This window comes from Natator depressus, chromosome 25 (assembly GCF_965152275.1).
Source record: "Natator depressus isolate rNatDep1 chromosome 25, rNatDep2.hap1, whole genome shotgun sequence".
Taxonomy (NCBI): Eukaryota; Metazoa; Chordata; order Testudines; family Cheloniidae; genus Natator; species Natator depressus.
The window spans coordinates 11499097-11519101 of record NC_134258.1 but is presented as its reverse complement, the minus strand read 5'-3'; the positions used below and the strand labels follow the sequence as shown (position 1 = coordinate 11519101).

The following is a 20005-nucleotide window of genomic DNA, read 5'->3' as shown; positions in this document are numbered from 1 at the left end:
AGCTGGGAAAACGGGGTGTGGCGTTTTCAGGCAAAGCTCCAGGCAACAGCCCAACACAATGACGGGTTGGGAACGACGTGGACAAGATTCAAAAGGCCTAGCGCTAATAACGCTCGTGGTCTGGAGTCGGCGAAGTGACGGGTAGGGGGGCACTCTCCTCTTGGAGTTGGGCCTGACCCCAAGGCCCCAGCATGGTACTAAAGGGCGGCGGGCTGCTGGAGTGGCCACCACCCAAAGGAAACCGGGATGCAGAGGAGACCAGCGTGGGGAGGGGAGGGAAGATGGTAACATCCCCGACCCCTCGGATCCCTCCCGCCTCCGAGGCAGCGCAATGGTGCTCCCACCTTGGGGTCGTGGATCCCCGAGAGCTCCTCGAAGGTCTTCTCCCCCACCATGACGGCGGCCAGGTTGGCCGTGTAGCTGGAGAGCACCAGGAGGCAGAAGATGGCCCAGAGGTTCATGAGGAAGCGGCCGGTGTAGCACTTGGGCGTCTTGCTGGAGACGGTGCGCCCGAAGAGGATGGCGTAGCAGAGGTTGAGGGCCGAGGAGTAGGAGAAGATCTTCATGCGGTTGCGCCCATGCGGGGTCATGCCGTAGGGGCTCTTCCACTCGTAGAGGGTCAGGAAGAGCGCCGTCAGGTGCAGGGCCACGAAGATCCCCACCCACATGGTCCAGTGCAGGGGCCACATGAAGGCGCCGATGGGTGAGGCCGTGTCCTTGGTCCTCACCAGGATGCCCAGGCTGGTGGAGAAGAAGGGGCTGGTGAAGTCGATGACCTTGCTCCTGGCCGAGTTGATGCTGAAGGAGGTGACGGCCATGTGGGCCGTGCCGCTGAGCAGGTCCCCCACCAGCCCCGTCCACTGCCCGTTCTTCCAGGCCCCGTACTTGCCGTCCCCGACGATGTAGAGGTCGAAGTCGAAGGGCAGGTCCTCGGCCAACTTCTCCAGCAGGTCGATGCAGTAGCCGTAGCAGCACTTCTTGTACGCCAGGGGCACCGAGCCGTTCTTGGCGGTGAGCGCCTCGAAGAGGGCCTCCAGCGCGGCCGAGTCGTTGGTGTGGGGGTCCAGGCACAGCTGCCCGGCTGGGCAGCTCCCATCCTCGTCCACCTCCCGCGTGAAGACAAACGGGTGTTCCACCAGCGTCACCACCCGCAGCCTCACAGGCAAGAAGCCACCCCTGCCATCCGGGCTCTTGCGCGGCAGCTGGTTCTGCCAGAACCCTTCCTCCACCTCCAGCTTGCCGTCCTGCCAGCTGCCCACCGTCACCCAGGTGGGCGCCCCCAGGGAGTCGCGCAGCAGGCTCCAGATCCGGTAGCGGTGCTCGGTGTGCACCAGCGACGTGTTCCTCACGGACACCCGCCCCGTCTGCCCGTGGAACGACGTGTTGGCCAGGAACCTGGCGGAGGGGAGAGAGGAAGCATGGGGCAGCTGACATCCCCAGGGTCGGGGAGCTGAGCACAGAGCCACAGCAATGGGGCCAGGAGGGAGCTGTAGACAGGGTCTGGCCACAGTGATGCCTTTCCTGAGTCCAGCACACCAGGGGCCCCGGGCTGGGACGGTGGCAGGAGGGAGCTGATCTACTGAACAGGCTGTCAGGCGGATCGGGGCAGGAGGGGATTTCTGGACGGAGGGGAAACTGTTGAGTGTTCGGAGACCCAAGGGGCTGGAGGGGACCCAGCAGCGGAAATACTGGGATTCTTGCCCTTTTCTGCACCGATCTCCCCCATCTAGCTGGGCTCCGGCCAGGATCTGCCCCCCAGTGAACAACAGGGGAAGGACAGGGTGGTCACAACCCCCAGGTTGAGAACCCCCTGCTCTTCAGGACCCTGAAGAGGCTGCTCCAACGCCAAGGACCTGACCTGGGTGCGGGGGCCTCCCCCAGCCTGGTTCCACTTGCTAAATCAAGGAGTTTGCTTCAGTTGATGGTTTTCTGAGAGCAGAGGTTGCTCCGTGCTGGGCAGTCGTTCAGGGACTGGCTGAACTGAGGGTTTTAGAGAGGCAGGGGTGCTGGCAGAGCTGGGGGTGGGGGGCGCCCTTGGGCCGGGAATCTTCAGCAGCAATGTCTGTGACCTGGATAAAGGGGCCGATTATTACCAGACCGGCTGGACAAGCGGGGAAACTCAGGGCCTCCCGAGTGCATGTGTGCAGGGAGGAGCTGTGTTGATATGTGTGCTGGTCCCTGTGTGCACATCCATATCATCGCATATCAGACTGGACATGCAACCATGCAGGGCAGTGTGTGTGTGTGTGTGTCTGTGCATGCATGTACATGCATATCTTTGCCTGTCAGACTGGACATGTGACCACGTGTGTGTCGCCGTGCATGTCTGAATGCCTGGGCCTCTGGGTGTGGATCCTCGGGGAATGGGCCCGTGTGGGTCAGTGCTAACATGAGTTCATGTCAGAACACACATGGCAGGGGCGTGTGCGGGCGGGGGGAGGGGTGAATTCCATTTTCCAACCAAGGCTGCCAAAGCATCCCAGAAAACAACCCTCTGCCCAGCTGAGCCTTCCCCTGGCATCAGCTCCAGTCTCCTCGTCTCTCCTTTTCCTTCCATCTCTCGCTCGCCTTCCCTCTGCTCCCCTCCCGCTCCCGGGCCTTGGAACAGGCTCATTAAGACACTAGTAGCGTCTCCAGCATGAGCCCAAGTTGCCAGAGAGGCCCAGAGGAGGGGGGAGCACTTTGCTGCATTTCTAAAGCAGCTGGACCATTCATGACTCTGGTAGCTGTAATTAACAGGATTCAAATGCCATGCTCCAGGGCCCAGGCCGATTGCTGGGAGGGTCAGGAAGGGACCCAGCCCACACTGCCTTGTGCGGGGCTGTTGGGGCCTTAGCACAATTCACATTTCTATAACAACAGCTTTCTGGGGATGTTACTCAGAGATTTAAAGCGACATGGTCCCTTTCCCACACACCTTCTGCACAGACACAGCCTCTCGCAGGAAAGGGTTAGTGCCTGAATGGACAGCTGATCTTCCAAGAGGAAGCATTACCTAGTGGTCAGAGCACAGGCTGGAATCAGGAGACCTGGGTTCTAGTCCCAGTTCTGCCACCGCTTTGCTGTATTGGCCTTGGGCAAGTGACTTTTGGTGCCTCAGTTTCCCCATCTGTATAACAATAAATAATTCCCTTCATCCCTCCCCCTGACAGAGGGATTGCAAGGGTTAGTTAGTGCAGTGCCAGAGGAGTGCAAGGTATTAACATAACAATGCCAACTGCTTCTTTCCCAAAGATCACAAAGCACCTTACAAAGGAGGGAAGTATTGTAATTTCCCATCATACAGATGGGGAAATTGAGGCACGCAGCGAGGAAGTGACTTGCCCAAGGTCACCCAGCTGGTCAGTGGCAGAGTCGGGAATAGAAGGGAGGTCTTCTGAGTCCCAGGCCAGTGGTCTTTCCACTGCCTCCCTATTATTACCCAGCCTGACAAACCTGAGATTTTTAAGGCCAGACAGGACCATTATGACCATCTAGGGCTGAGCTCCTGCATAGCAGAGGCCAGAGAATTTCACCCAAATGAGAAACTGAGGCACAGGGAGGGGAAATGACATGCCATGGGGTCACCCAGCAGGTCAGCATTAAGACCTGAGACAGAACCCAGCTCTTGCAGTCCGGCACCCTGGACCATCCCATAACATCAAACAGAGAGACTCCAGTGCTTGCACTAAAAATCAAATGCAGAGGAAGGCCAACCAGTGGGGGGCATCGGAGGGTGTGGGAGGACCGGCTGGGCATCACTGCCAGCTTGCAACCTCTTTCTGCGCCCAGCCCCCAGTGGCAGGAAAGCCCGTCTGGCTGGCTGAATGCTCAAAGAGAAGCAGATGCCCCAGCAGGGGGCAGCGGCTGGGCGAGACAGACACTGGCCCACGTGCTAGGAGCCGCTGACGGGGCTGGCTCCAAGCTTACCTGGAGAGGTAGTGCCCAGAGGACTCCGAGCCTTCCACGTGCTTGTCGTTGCAGTTCGCCATGCTCTGGATGAGGGTGAGGTCGGGCCGGACGTACATGGCGCTGGAGATGGCCCGGGTTACCAACTCCACCGCGTCCTGGGTGAATTGCTCCAACGTGGGGCTGCTGACCTCCCCGTAAGCCAGGAGGCCCAGGGGCAGCCCCTCCGTCTGCAGCTCGTCCACATTCAACGGCTGCCCCAGCATCCAGTGAAAGTCCTGCAGCCTCAGGCCGGACTCCGAGGCTGCCCTGAACACCTGCCGTGAGAGGCGGGCGTCACAGCCGAAGAGCAGCACCGGGCCGGCCAGCTCCTCGAGCTCCTCCAAGTGTCGGCGGAGGTAGCTGGTGGCACCCGGTTCATCCAGGTAGCTCAGGTCCAGGATGGTCCTCAGGAAGAGGTCGGTGGTGCTGGTCCAGAAATCCAGGAAGCCAGAGACGTCCCAGGTGTGGCACAGCACCAGGGTGATCTCGTGCCAGTTGTTGGTCTGCAGGACGCTGCCAAGCACGTCCACCAGGGTCTCCATGGGGCTCTTCCGGTCCATGTGCAGGTGGAAGGGATTCTGCAAGCCCAGAGATGATGAGTGAGATTTACTTATTGGTCTGTGTATTACAGGGGCAGGTGAAATTGGGGGCCCCACTGTGCTAGGCGCTGTACGTATCTATAAGATATGTCTGTACTGTAACCAGGGGGTGTAATGGCAACTCATGTGGACACACCAGAAACTCAGTGTCATCTAGAGGTATTTCTCCTCCTCTGCCCTTCTACTGAACTTTCCTCCCAAAGATCTCTGAGCTTCCCTCCTGGCCATTAGGTAAGGGAGACATGGGGATCATTTCCTCCCACCACTAAAGTGCAGCCACCTCGGGAGTGGAATGCAGCAGCTGTTTAACAACTGCCCAGAAAGGCTGCCCCGCTGGTTAGGACAGGAAGGGCCAAACTGAGATGAAGTTACAAGAGGAACTTTAGGGAGGCAGTGTTTAATGACCGAGGGAACTGGGGTCACCATGCTAAAACAGACCAGGGTACACCCAGCACCCCCTCACGCCGCACTAGAGTACTGCGGGCACTGCCGACCCCGTTGAGTCCTCCACACTGCCTCCTGCAGCACAGCGCCCCCTAGTGCCTGTGGCCTTGGGGGAAACAAAACACTAAATAGGACCAGGAGCTTCTGGGAACTCATGCAGCCTTTGAACCTCTTTTCCCACCGGCTCGTGGCCGTGAAGTGATCCTTACCACCAGACTAGGAGGGTGCCTCTGTCTCCAAAGGGAGTGGACAAGTTATTTGCAATTGATGGGGAAGGGAAGGGCTCCTGTGAATTCCCAATGGGGGAGGGGTATGGTGTGTGGACTGGCAATTCTGGGGCATGGAGGGCGTTGGTCTCTGCTGGGCTCTGTCCCATTATCCTATGGCCTGGGATACTGATAGCCTCTGGACCGGCGGCTTTGCATGCATTTAAATCTAAAACAACACAAGGGAATAAAACCCACCGCAGCGCTGACTCACACCAAAAATAAAACTCCAGTCAATTCACAGAGGAAATGGGCAAGGAGGTGAGTGGCCAGGAGAGGACACGAAATCCAAGAAAGCAAAGGGAAGGCTTCAAAGAGGAGAAACAATTCCTCAGGGGTTCTGGCTCTGCTCCCAGTCACGCTAAGGGGTGGGGGGGAGGGTGTGTGTGTGTGGAGGGGGTGTCGCATGCTTTGCTGGATATTTGGGCGCCGTCGTCAAAGTGGGAGCTGTGCAAGGAGGACCTCTGAGACGCACCCACAGATTGTTCCATCCTACACTGAGATGCAGCCGCCTCTGGGGTGGAACTCAGCTGCTGTTTAATGGCCGACAGCAACACTGCATAAGAGTTTAGGGCAGGAAGGGAAGGATCCTGAATCCAATTAAAACTGCCAAAGGGAAATGGGGGGGCGGGGTGGGGGTAGAATGGAAATGCCTAATGTGGCACTGACCCAGAGCAGCGATCTCTCTCTCTCTTGCACACACGCACCATTATCCAGAGCCCGTCATAAAAAGTGTTAAAGAAAATTCTAATTTCATCACTTCCTGAGGAGGGTAAATTCACCTGGGAGCACTGGGCAGGATGTTAACTTCATCCCCTTACACAGATCAGGGAGCTTCACCCTGTGAAGTGACTCCCCTTCTGTACACCACATGGAAGTTGAGCTGCTTGCACCCAGACCCTACTTAGGAGCTGTAAATGCACCCTCACACTGTATGATCATTAACTATTTAATGATCGGGGGCTCTGCTGTGCCAGGCATTAAGACCATAGGAATGGCCAGACTGGGTCAGACCAATGGTCCATCTAGCCCAGTATCCTGTCTTCCGACAGTGGCCAATGCCAGATGCTTCAGAAGGAATGAACAGAACAGGGAATCATTGAATGACCCATCCTCTGTCGACCATTCCCAGCTTCTGGCAAACTGAGGCTAGGGACACCTAGAGCATGGGGTTGCATCCCTGACCGTCTTGGCTAATAGTCACTGATGGACCTATCCTGCATGATTGTTCAGACAGGCCCAAAAGAGCTTAGAATCTAAATCGCCAAGATAAAGGAAAGATCATCCTTACTTTACAGATGGAGAAACTGAGGCACAGAGCAGTCAAGTGACTTGTCCAAGGCCAGACAGGGAATTGATGGCAGAGGAAGGACTCAATCCCACAGCCACGCAGGCCCAGCCCAGCAATCATTTCACAAGGCTGGCTTTCCTCTTGCTCTTTACCCACCCATGTTCATGCCCCTTACAGGGGCATGACTGGAGTGCAACAGAACGTGGTCATTTAAAGACTCAAATCTTCAAGGTGCTAAGTGCCCCTACTTCCAATGGAGCTCCAAGTGATGCTGAGATGTTGTTTGGTCGAACCCACCCATAGTTCATACCCACAATACAAGGGAAGGGGAGGAGGAAAACCTTCTCTCTTGTGGCATATTGAAAATGATGTTCAAATTACAAGCTATCCCTTTAGGTGCTAGGGATTTCCTGCTTCTGCTTGCAGGCTAGGGGTCTCTGTGAGAAAGCATACCAGCTCGGTTTCAGGATTAGTCTGCAGAGAGCCTACCTAGAATAAGGTGGGGTGAGTTGGGCCACTCTGTTTTAGGGAGCAGCCTGCTTTGTCTCTCTCTGTTTTTAGGTTCTTTTGTGTTATTGTTCTGAATTTTAAGAACTGAAGTCATGTGATGTTGCAACCTTCCAGCGAGAGGATTGTATGTTTTTATGGAACGTCTCTGCGTCTGTGCTGGGAAGGTAACAGCATTGATCTACCCCTCCATTTACATCTTTAGACACAAAGCAGAAGGGACCCAGCTGCCAAGACAGCTCTCCTTCAGAAGCTAGTCGTCTGGTCTCAGTCTCTGAACGTGAACTAGCACTGATGTCAAGCCTGCTGCACAGGCGGAAGAGATCAGCAGAGAAACAGTAAGAAAGAAAGGAGCCAGGTCCAATAATTACAGATTATTCCCACTGGCAGTGAATTAACCAGGGCTTGGTGTGGTTGGTACATTTCACTCCAGCTCATATCCATTCTCTCTATATATATACCCACATCAGGCAGTGGAGAGATTACATGGCTAGAGCAGGAGATTGGCACCAGGACTCCTGGGTTTCATTCCCAACTCTAGGAGAAGAGGAATCTAATGATTAGAGAAAGGGGAATAGGCACCAGAACTTCTTGATTCTGTTCTCAGTTCCAGGAGGAGAAGTCTAGTGGTTAGAGTGTGTGTGTGTGGGGGGGGGACTGGGTATCAGGACTCCTGGGTTCTGTTCCCAGCTCTGCCCACAGCTCATTGTGTGACCTTGAGAAAGCATTCCAACCTCTCTTTGATCCTCAGCTTATAGGGATAATACTGCACCAGCATCTCGCAGGATTGCTGGGAAGCTTAATGTGATGGTTGCAAAGCAACGCTCTTGGAGTTCCTCGAAGGAAGAGTGTGATGGAAGTGCAAAATATTTGTGTTAGCAAGAGGCCAGCCTGGTCAGCCGTGGGAGCTTGGTTTGCCTTTACAAGGTACCACCAGTGCTCTCTGAACTGCACAGACATACAAGAATAGGGTGCTGCACCAGCTAGCCCGGTCTAAGTGGTTAGAGCAGGGAGCTGGGCAGCAGGGCCCCTGGGTTCTATCACTGGCTGTGCCATGCCCCAGGGAACTTACAATCTCAATTAAGTACAATGTGGACAGGAAGATACACAGAGTGGGGGTCTAGAATTTTATTCATAACTATGTCTATGGAAGAGCGGCAGAGTCCTGTGGCACCTTATAGACTAACAGACGTACTGGAGCCTAAGCTTTCATGGGTGAATACGAAGTGGGGATTCATTCACCCACGAAAGCTTAGGCTCCAGTACGTCTGTTAGTCTATAAGGTGCCATAGGAATCTTTGCTGCTTTTACAGATCCAGACTAACACGGCTACTCCTCTGATATATATCTATGGAGAAGCAGTGTGGGTTACAGGACTGGGACTCGATCCCTGGGTTCTATCCCCAGCTCTACCATTGCCCTGAGATAAGTTTTTTAGTCTTTCATGCCTCAGTTTCCCCTCACCCTTTGTCCGTCACATCTATTTAGACTGTAAGCTCTTTTGGAGCACAGACTGTTTCTCACTGCACATCTATATCTCCAACGGCCGGTGATGGGATGCTAGGTAGGGAGGGCTCTGAGTTACTACAGAGAATTCTTTCCCAGGTGTCTGGCTGCTGGGTCTCACCTACGTGCTCAGGGTCTACCTGATCCCCATATTTGGGGTCAGGAAGGAACATCCCCCTGGATCAGATTGGCAGAGACCAGTGGGGAGCTTTCACCTTCCTCTGCAGCATGGGACATGGCTCGCTTGCAGGTTTAAACCAGCGTAAATGGTGGATTCTCTGCAACTTGAAGTCTTTAAACCGTGATTTGAGGACGTCAGTCACTCAGCCAGAGGTCCGGGGTCTATTGCAGGAGTGGGTGGGTGAGGATCATGATGGTCTTTTCTGGCCTTAAAGTCTATACGGCATGTAGCAGTACCTCTGGGCATGAGTGTCCCGACAGTTCCCAGAGCCCAGCTGTCCTATATGCTTAAATAGTAACGTCAATTCCATGCAAAGAAAAATTAGACCCTGTCCAAATCGATCAATTGGCTGCATCTTGGGTCCTAGGGCACCTTTTACCCTCCCTCTGCATTGCATTCCCATCAGCCCACAGAGGCTGCAGGAAAAGGTTTACGAACCAAGGGAATGCCGGGCGGCATTAATAAATCAGCGATCAGCGGCATTAATAAATCAATGAAGTTCACACACACACCCCCACCTCCTCTGCTTTATAAAGCCTTGTGTGTGATGGAAATCATTCCCCATAATAAAAGCGAGAGAACGCTGGGCAGGGAGGCAGGCAAAGATGAGGGCTGAGATAGGGGAGAGCTGAGAGGCTGGTCTGTTGCTTGTTGTGATGTGTTACCACAGGATAAGGCCTGCTGTGGCTCCACTCTAAAATAAATTCCTCCTGAGAGCACAAACTCTGCTGTTTGCCGGACAACTGACCGACGCCCTCAGAGCTCTATTGATGGGGCAGTTTGCAGGAAAGGGGTTTCATTCTGGCGTGAGCCGGGCCCTGCTCTGTTACTTTAGGGCAGTTCCCACAGTGCGTGTTCACAAAGATTCCAGCGGCCTTGGATGTACGGGGGGGCTGGAACAATTTTTATAGTGGGGGTGCTGAGAGCCATTGAATCAAACTGTAAACCCTGGGTATAAAGGAAACCACTTCAAGCCAGGGGGTGCTGCAGCACCTCCCGTACCCCTTGTTCCAGCACCCATGTGGATGTTTAAGCCACACCCAGCAGTGCCACCCTTTAAAAGCTATTATTTTGGGTGCCCAATTGGAGACACTTAAATGGACTTTTTTCAGAGGAGCAGCCGTGTTAGTCGGTATCCGCAAAAAGAAAAGGAGGACTTGTGGCACCTTAGAGACTAACGAATTTATCTGAGCATAAGCTTTCGTGAGCTACAGCTCACTTCATCGGATGCATGCAGTAGAAAATACAGTGGGGAGATTTTATATACACAGAGAAATGGACTTTGTTTTCAGAAGGCAGGCGCTCAGTGTGGCCCGGAAATCAGGCCCTTTTAAAGTGTCCCTAGGTTCTGACATGCAGTAGCAGTCAGGGGACCAGAGAGAACCACAGGGTTTGTCTGTGTCCTGCAGCCTCGTGACAACTGACTCTTGTCTCTTCTATGCCCTGGAGGACACCACCTCTCTATTTAGAGGGGTTTCTCCCCACACTTACCGACATCTCCTCTCTGCTGGCTACATCATGTTCATTTAACCCCCCAGTACAGGAGATGCTGACCACGCCCCTGCTTGATTTAATGGGGCCAGAGGAATATAGAGAGAAGCTTCTCAGGTGGCCCGTGTGACAGCAGCATGCACAAAAAAAACCCCTTTCGAACCTGCCATTGTATGATCAGTCATTTGTCCATACTTGGCATAGCACCAAAGGACTTTACATACAGCGCCTGTGAAGATGCAGCCACCTCTGGGGTGGGAAGCAGCAGCCAGCACACAACACTGGGGACGTTTAGACAGAGAGCATAATCTTACAAAGAGCGCCTGGGGGTTGGTGGTTAAGGTCTCATCTGAAAGGCCCCTGGCTGGTCAGTATAGATATCTATGGCCCTGCTGGGATCTGCCTGCTGATTGGGGCCTTAGATTTTATACTACAAACATCAGCATGGTATCTAAACACCTTCCTCTCTGGACGCGGCAGGAACCTGCCTCACTGCAAGAAGCCTGGAACACGGTGCCTCTTTGTGTTACACAAACTCACACCCAGCACTAAAGCCATGAGAATCAGGAATGGACGCACCCTAAAGGGAACTTCTCCTTTGCATGGGGGCCTTTTCCTCCGGAACCCCACTCCCTGCTCCCTCCAGCTACTGCAATTAACACTGCTCTCCCGCAGGTGCATGGGGGTGGCGGGGGATGAACGGGGAAGGAGGCTGGCCTGGCTTGCGAATAAAGTGACCCCGAACTATAAATATTCCTCCTGATGGATAGGTCTGAACTTGGCTGTGATTAAAGCTCAAAACCACTGGGACCTTCTAGGTGGCTAAACTATTGACCAGCCCTTCTGAGTCATTCCAGAGACAGGATCGAGCTGGGGCAAGACCCCTGGCAGGAAGGAAGCGCAAGGTAGCCAGGAGAACAGAAAGCAGAGCCTCCTTCGAAACAGGGACCCCACCAGGCTCTCCCCAGCCCCCCTGCCCACCCAGATACGCAACCCTTCCGCTCCAGGGTGGCAGGCCCAGGGGAAGAGGCTGCCAGTTGCAAGTGCGGATTTGCAACCAGGAGTCTCTTCTGCTTCTTTGCATACAGAGCAGACTTCCCCCCCCCATAAAAATAGCCCCAACAACAAACCCTCCCTCTCCCCCAGCCGCAGTGCTGCTGCTGCTGGACACCCAGAACTGCCCCCCAGGCAACCAGGGCTCACGCTGGGGAGGAGAAAAGGGTCCCAACTGCAGCTTCCCCAGCTTGCGCTGGGAGTTGCAGGGGATGGATTCAGTGGGCAAGGAGCCCCCGCCCCCACCTCCCAAAATCCTCTTCCTGCCAGCAGGGGAATTGCTACAGCGGGGTGGGGTGGGGTGTCCTCCCCGCCCCCCCCAGCTGGCCTAGCCCGTGTGTGGCCAAGGAGCTCCCGGGCTCCACCAGCTGCAGGTCGCCCCCAGCCCTGAGCCACGGGAGCAGGCTGGGTTGGACAAGCCAGACCCCCCCCCCCACACACACACACACACACTTGTTGCCCAGCCGAAGCTGCTCCGGGCGGGGCAGGGGCGCAGCGCCTCCCCCTTACCTGGGTGCTGAAGGGCATCCGCTGCTCCAGCTCCAGGACGCTGAGGAAGGGGATCTCCAGGGCGGCGGAGAGGAACTCCAGCTGGAGCAGCTCCTCCCGGGACCCGGGGAAGGCCAGCACGGCCGCCACCCGTTGCACCACCAGCGCCTGGCACAGCCAGCGAGCCAGCGAGGCCGGGTCCCGCTCCCGGGGAGCCCCCGGCACGATCTCCAAGCTCAGGTTATAGGGGAACCGGCTGGCCCGGCTCGCCCTGGCCAGGGCGCTGCGCACCCGGCTCTGCGCGCCCCCCGGGGGCAGCAGCGCGCCCAGGCGCACCGTGTGCCCGACCCTGGCGAGGATGTGGCAGGGCTGGGGGTGCCCCTGGCAGGGCGCCGGCAGGAGGCTGCCCGCCACCCCCACGCACAGCCAGAGCGCCCGCAGAAACTCCATGGGAAAGTTTGGGCGCTCCCCGGTCCCCCCCTCGCCCTGGGTGGGGGGCTAGGGTGCGGGAAGGAGGCGGCGGGCGCTGGGGAGGAAGGAGCCCTGGGTGCCGGAGGAGGAGGAGGAGAAGGGGCATGAGGAAGGCTGGGAGAGCGGAGGAGGTGCTGGGATCTCCAGGCAGGGCTGCCATGGAGCGTCTGCGGCAGCAGGGGCAGCAGCGGGAGCAGTTTGTATTGGCTGGGGGGGGTGGGGGAAGGAAGGCAGAGATTAGGGCAGGGGGGTGGGCAACCACAGCAAGGCAGGGGAAGGGGTATGAAGATGCCAGGGGACACGGCTGCTAGAGGGAGGAGAGGCAGAAGGGAATCCAGAGGCGAGGGGAGGCTGGCAGAAAAACGCCCCCTGCCCTCGTCCTGCCCAAGTGCCCTCCTGGAGATCCTTCCCCCCCCCCCCCCACCACCACACACACACACACACACACACACACAGTGTGGAGCCTGGCTTTGCCAAGGAGTGCTGGGCAAACACCAATGATCCTTAGCACCCTTTGCCGGGCACGGCTGGCCACGAGCAAATGTCTCAGTGAAGTTCAGAGGCCAGGCTGGCAAAGGGTGAGGGGATGGAGAGGAGGGGGGGTTAGTTAATCTCTGGCCCCTGGTGGGATTTGTCTGGAGAAACCTACAACAACAGTAATAATAAATAACCCGTCTGCTCCTTCCTCTCGGGTTATCATTTGGTAACACGAGACTGTGGATCCAATGAAAACTAAGGGCCGGATGCGGCCCCCAGGTTCCCAAAGGAGAGGCAGTCTTGTTGAGTGCTTAGAGCCACGGCTAGGCAATAGGAAACCTGTGTCCTAATCCCGACCCTGCCACGGACACACTGTGGCGCTAGGTCCCCCCTCTGGGCCTCGGTTTCCCCATTTGGAAAAGGAAGACGATGACGCAGCCCCACCTTCCCGACGTGCTTTGAGAGTGAGGGGTCTCAGTGTGATGAACCTGTGCCCGATTGCTGCCCTCTGGGTTCCCATATGTTACACAGAAGGCTGAGAGCCCCTGGGCAATAGTGAGGCAAAAGTCCACTAAAGTAAAATCTCCCACAGCCGGTGCAGCTTCCCCAGGGGTAGCAATGGCGGGAGGAATGAGCGTAGACAGGACACAAGCATTCTCACTAGCGTGTGCTCTCGCCCTGCTCAGAGCAGCCTGCCGGTAAGATTGTGTCTGTTTAACTCTTACGTCTTAAAAAATGCTAAGAAATCCATAGGCACCTAGGACGTCACGGCTCTCCCTGTGCTGCTGACCAGGGCCACCTGGAGCCACCCAGCAGCAGCTGGGATGTAACCCACACCCTTCTAGGCCCAGGGCCTAGCACTTGAGCCAAAGGAGAATCTCTGTTAGCAGGGAGGTGACTATGACACACAGGAGAACAGTTCAGATTCCATCCACTAGTGGGCAATATCGCACCCAGCAACACTAGCTAACTCCTTGCAGCGTTTCTCATTGAGAGAGAGCCCTTCTGGCCACAAGGATAGGATACCTGGTGCTTACAAGCTTTCTGCCTTCATGAACCCGAGTATTTATCAGTCAGGAAAAACAAACTAACCCTTGCCTTCTTTGAGTCCTACTGGACCCAGAGCCTTCTGGGTGATTTCCTTGGAACCTATTGAGGACTGGCTCCTTCCTCTCCATTTTATTTGGTAATCATTCAGTGCGTGGTGCAGTTACCTCCGAGTACGCGCTGCCCTTTCATTGTACTCACATCACCTTATACAACACACAGGGCTCACCCTACGACAACCCTCAGCCCCAGCCCAGTGTGAAGACATGCTCCCCCAGCCCACCCCAAGCTACACAACTCACAAACCACGCACACATGCACCCACACAACCCAACCTGCAAACATGCACTCACGCCGAGCTACACAACTCAAACCACGCACGCATGCACCCACACAACCCCTATACAACCCAACCTGCAAACATGCACCCACTCTGAGCTACACAACTCACAAACCATGTACATCGTGCAGTGCATGCAATCACCCAAACCCTGCACAACCCAAAGCGCACACGCATGCTTTAACACAACCCAGCGCTCCCGCTCCTTCCCCGGGCGTCCCCCCACTCATCTCGCACAACCCAATCCGCCTGCTGCCACACAACAGAAACCTTCCACGACCGCACACCTCTCAGGCACTGGCCAACCCATAGGTCAGCCTTGGCACACTCCACTGTACATGACTCTCAAGCCCCAGGGCAATCCATACGGCAACACACACCGAACCCTGCACAACCCACAGTGCATGCGTGACCTCAACCCAGCCCCATAGCAAACACGCCCGGCTTGGCATTTGCCCCTACCAGCATAGCGCCCTTTGTCTCCAGAGGCCCAGGGGTGCTGCCGTAGTGGGGACATTTTCACACTTCATTATGCATTCTGTTGGCCTTCCCTGTCATAACACCGAGCCTGGGGAAGGCCTTTGGGAAGGGGCTGAATGAGATTCAGGCCATAAATCCAGAGGAATTCCAGGAGAATTTTCACTGTCTTTTAATAAGCAGAGCTCCCCCGCCCCCGGCCCACCAATCATCTCCTCCCCTGCCTTTCCCAGCCGTGCCAGGCAGCGTGTGTGACCTGCATGAGAACACGGGGCCTTTTCAATAGGCACGTACTTGGCGAACATCTCGGGAAGGAGTTTGCTGGAGCGAGGCTGGAGCCTTGTCCCTTTCAGCGAACAACTACTCAAGAAAAAGCAACACGCCCAACCTTGTTCACAGGCTGGGCCTGAGGGGGGAACCGAAAGGGTTGATACCTTGGCATTTTGATACCTTTAACAAACGTGAACTTAGCAGCCCCACTGCGAGGGAGCTAAAGCAGGATTTAGCTAATCTAACCCCCCCATTTCAGTGAGGTCCTGCCCCAAAGAGCTCAAGGTGACAAACAGACAAAGGCGGGAGGGGAAACTGAGGCACAGAGCGGGGAAATGATTTGTCCAAGGTCACGCGCAGAGCCAGGCCTGGAACTTGAGTCTCCTGGTTGCCAGTGCGCAGAGCCAGGCCTGGAACCAGTCTCCTGGTTGCCTTAGCCACTGGACAGCCCTGCCGCCCGCGTGATGGACAACCTAGTGACTATGCAGCTCTGGAGGAGAAATGGGAGGGATAATCTTGTGCAGGTGACCCCCTGATGGCAACTTACATTTCTGGTGCATCATCCCACGCTCGCCTGTGCCTATAGACAGTCATCATTTCAGCCATGGCTGCAGTGCAGCCGCCTCTGGGGTGAAACCCTGCAGCTGCTTAACAGTGCATAGTGCCACTACATGGCTGTTTAAGCCAGGAAGGGAATACCTTCTCCTGCTGCGACTGCCAGGCAACAGGGGATCTTTAGGACACAGAAGCTAATCCCGCTGCTCCTGAGAGAGACGGGTTAGGGGATCACTTCTGTAGCCCAGCTGAACGACGACACCCTCGGCCCTACACAGGGATTAGCACTCAGAGGGGAGCGCGGAGCCCCTACTTCGCCCGCACACCTCTCCACAGCACCTTGTGGGCTCCCCTCCCGTGGGGCAAGACCAGGCCAGATGCTGCTTATCTCAGGAGGCAATCTAACAGGATTCCCAGCCTGAGGCAGCCGGAGTGTGGCTGTGGCATGATAATACTGAGCTAATAAATGGCTAATAAAATTAAAATAGCCCAGGCATTAGCCAGCCAGATGGCCGTGGCACTGGGTCCTTCAGCTGGAGAACAGGGCACGGGCAGGGGGCTAGGGTCCCCCCATTCCGTCTGGCTCACATCATTCTCTGGGCACCTGCTGAGTCTGCGCTCACCCCTCTGCCCTTTGTGGTACAAGCCACTAATTCTCGCTGCATGCCAGGGCCTCCCTGTTATTCGCCTTAAAGCACCAAGGACAAGCGTGCCGGCCGCTCAGCATTCCTTCACTGGGATCTGCCCTTCTGCTATATCCCTGGCTCCTTCCTATCAAGGCCAGAAGCCTGCTCACGCTGCCTTTAGCAGGCCACTCTTAAGAGCTAGCACCATATCCTGAGAGGATGGACGGGAGACAATGGCATCAGCTGATTCGCCTACCCAGCTGACTGCACCATGGTCACAGGGAGAGGCCAGGCAGTGGCCATGTGTGTCCTAGGGAGATGAGCGACATGTGGCCAAGGGGGGATGGATTTCGTGGTTCACCGATCTGCATTTCTGATGAGGTCCCTCTCACCCCCGAAGACAAACACCAGCTGCCAGCGGAAAAGGAAGAAAATCTATTAAATTAATAACCAAAAAAACCCCACCCCAGCCAAGTACCAGCTGGCGAAATATATTGATCTTCAGACAAATGTAATGAGTGAACGCTAATGAATTCCTCCCGGGCATGATAGTGGGGGAGATCTGTCTCGCTTCAAAGGGGAGGGCAGGAGAAGGAAACCTTTTGAAGGCCTAACAAGAACAGCCCATGCAGTGTCACACTGGACTAGTCAACCAGATGGGAGATGGTCCCTCCCCCACAAATAGATATAAAGCTACTGATAACGAGATTAACAATCCAAGGGGCAACGTGGCCAGTTCTCCCTTCTTGGCGCATGTTTTTTTTTGAGTGAAGGATGGAGTGGATTGGCCGGGGACCTGGCAGGAGTGTGGGGGCTGAATTTAAGGTGCGGGCAGCCCCTCAGAATGCAGATCTGGCTCCTCGGTACCTGCTGCTCAAGGAGACGAGGGGATGGCTGGGCAGGCTAAGCTAAGCCTGCAATGGCTACACTCCCAGAGGTCCAGCTCCCAGCCATGGCTAACACAGCCATCGATTGGTGCACGAGACCATCACTTCCAGTCACACGAGACCTTTAATAGCTATGAGCTGGCTCCAGGTCCCCATGGCTCTTCTGGACTGTAGAGGGAGCTGGGAGGGCTCAAATCCTTGGACAAATCAAGCCCATGGCTGCTGCCTCTTCTGCAGAGGCTCAGGGGCAAAGCAAAGCTCGATGCCAGAGCTTTCCTGCACCAAAAGCACAGGCCCCTCCCACTTTACCTAAATGAGACTCCCCATTTGTTGTTAGCAGTTTAGGGCTTATGACACACAGCTGAGCCATTCTGATTCCATCTAGCAGGGGGTAGCTGTGTGCATGCTTTTGTGTGTGCATGCACCCCCTCCCCCCCCCCCCCACACACACACACACTCGCTCTCTCTCCATGTCTTCCAGGCTAGACTCTACATTTTTGATCTTTACTCAGTCCAAGGAGGGGGCCTAACACAAAACAGTCCATCCCTTTTAATTTTAATTTATTTATTTATTTATTTATTTTTGGTTACAAGTATTTCCCTGATTTCCCCTCCCACGTTATTAAAAACAATTGACTTGTCTGTAAGCCCCTGGGATGGATTGTTTGGTTTTTGGAAAAGACTGGCCCTTGCTCTGACCTTGTCCATTTCACCTTCCGGAGCATCTTTCCCTGTCATGTTGTTTCATGCTATTCCGCTGTAATTCTTGGAGACAGATGTGGGGGGGAGGAGCGGGGGGGGAGAAGGAGGGGAGCGACCACAGAGCCGGTGCGGTACCAATATCAATGGATTGCCACCGGGAAGCCCTGCTCTGCTTTTGGCTTCAGCTGACCGGGAGCGTCAGCCCCCGCCGGGCCCTTTAAATCGTCCAGCTCCAGTGATGTTCCGACACAGGCCTGCTTGTGCAAGGGAGAGGGCCAATGCCTGCTCTACGCCATCCTTTTTTTTGGCGGGTGGGGAGGGAGGTTGAATAGAGCTAGTTATTGGGCAGCAGCGGGACAGGCCGGAGAGCAATTACCTAGCACCAGTAATGGCTGTGTCTGCGTTTCTGTATCACTTTGCTGTTAATTAACCAGTGGGCATTAACTTTTCCTCTCCCCGTGCCATCCCCAAAGCGGGGACCTTACAGCCCTGTTAACGGACTGACTCTCTCTCTGCCCAGCTGGCGTGCAGCTCCCTGGCCCTTATGTACCCACCCCAGCCCAAGCGAGCAGAATGCCGTGCTCGTCTTTAGGGCCTTCCAGCTGAAGGGCTTGTTTTTACCAGCATTAGTCAGTCATAAAACACCAACTCACCCTGGTAGGTAGGACTTAGCCCTGCTTCCTCGATGGGGGAAACTGAGGCTCAGAGAAAGGAAGCTGCTTGCCAAGGTCACTCAATGAGTCAGCAGCAGAGCCAGGAATTCTGACTTCCACTCCAGCCACTGTGCCACACGCCCCTCCCAGATCTGGGAATGGAACCCAGGCGTCCTGGTGCACCATCCCCTTCTCTAACTCCCTTCTCCCTCCCCTATGGAGTCTTTCTGGCCTGGCTGTACACAGACACTGCACGCACTATATGAAGGCAGGCGGTGAGTGTAAGTCAGCTGGGGATTGGGGGGGGGGGGCACAGAAGGGGCCTGCTTCTTTACACTAATAGTGGTAGCCCCTGAGCAGAGATTGGGAACTTACCCTTAAAAACCAGGCTCCTCATCAGAGCGGGTCTCGCTCAGGCTCCACCGAGATCCTGACCGTTTCTTCCAGCTCTGTGGCAGATGCTGACCGTGAAAGGTTTCAAGTCACCGGGATTAGGAGCAACCCCACATGGTCTCCACCCCAGCCGCATCCCGGAAGGCACAGCCCAGGACACCACCACCCAGGTCATTGGAAACAGGGTTGAACCAGTTCTCTGGCCTGTGTTATGCAGGAGCTCAGACTGGATGATCACAGGGGTCCCTTCTGGCCTTAGAGTCTATGAATTCAGCCCCTGAGGAGCAGGGACGAACAGGCCGTGCTGGGTGGCAGAGGCTATGGAGAACAGCAGCTATGCCCTGCGCTGGGTGCAGGTGAGAAGGAAGAGAAGGTAGATCCCTCCAGGAACACAGAGAGGACCTGCAGGAGAAGGCAGCTCCGTGGCTCTCTGCTGCCTCAGCAATGTTGCTGGCGTATCTGGGACAGTCTTTCCAGGCCCGCGCTTGGCCTTCTGAGCTGAAGGTGCAGTGCGGTGGGACAACTGGAGCCCGGCCATAAGCAGGTGCTGCTCAAGAAGCAACGGGCCCCATGGACTGGGACTCAGGAGACCTGGGCTCTGCTACTGAAATGCTAGGTGACCTTGGGCAAGTCCCTTTCCCTTCCCACCCTTTGTCTGATCTATTTAAATGGCAAACCCTTAGGCCCAGGGGCTCTCTCTTACTGTGTATGTGCAGACCTAACACAACGGGGCCCGATCTTAGCAGATGAAGTACTACAAATATCTCTGCTATCTTCAGGCATTGCACTGGTATGCCAGGCTGCATTAAGCCCCTTGTCTTAGAGCCTTCGAGCAAGACAACACCCTCACCTAACTGGCCACAAAACTGATCCAGAGAGAAATGGATTTCCCCATCGTCCCCGCCATGGCTGAATGGTGCTGCTCTGAGAGACATAAAATGTAACTTCCTCCTGGGTCAGCGGCTGATCGACGAGCTGAATTATACCGGACCGGACAGAATAATGCAGCTGGGTTTCCTCCTCATCGGCTCCGACCCAGCGACGGGCGGCATTAGTGCCAGGTGCTGTCAGTCAGTCGAAGTCTCTGATACATACATCCAAGATCTTCCCTGGTCACTGGAACCCTGCCTGCCCCCCTTCCCACTGGAACCCTCCTTCCCCCCTCCTCCAGCCCAACCTCCCCCCTGCACAGGGCTGGCATCTCCTCTCCCCGCCCCGCCATGTTCCTCTGTACCCCACCCCACTTCTTCGCAAGAGCAAATGGGAGAAATGCCCACTTTTATCCAAAAAGTCAGGTCAGCTGGGACAGGGCTTAAATGTATGGCCACCCTACCCACCTGGGCAGGTAGC

The 20005-nt window shown here is 55.6% G+C and overlaps 1 protein-coding gene across 2 annotated transcripts in view; it reads right to left on the bottom strand.

Annotated features, from left to right (window-relative positions):
• The window catches only part of GRIN3B (glutamate ionotropic receptor NMDA type subunit 3B), a 42455-nt gene extending 30248 nt beyond the window's left edge, over window positions 1-12207 (bottom strand). For both annotated transcript variants that reach the window (XM_074939671.1, XM_074939672.1), the window contains exons 1-3: window positions 11779-12207; window positions 3910-4508; window positions 345-1395 (exon numbers count right to left, since the gene is read on the bottom strand). In XM_074939671.1, coding sequence (XP_074795772.1) covers window positions 345-1395; window positions 3910-4508; window positions 11779-12207 — 2079 coding nt within the window. The remainder of the gene's footprint in view (window positions 1-344; window positions 1396-3909; window positions 4509-11778) is intronic.
• Between the last annotated feature and the right edge of the window lie 7798 nt (window positions 12208-20005).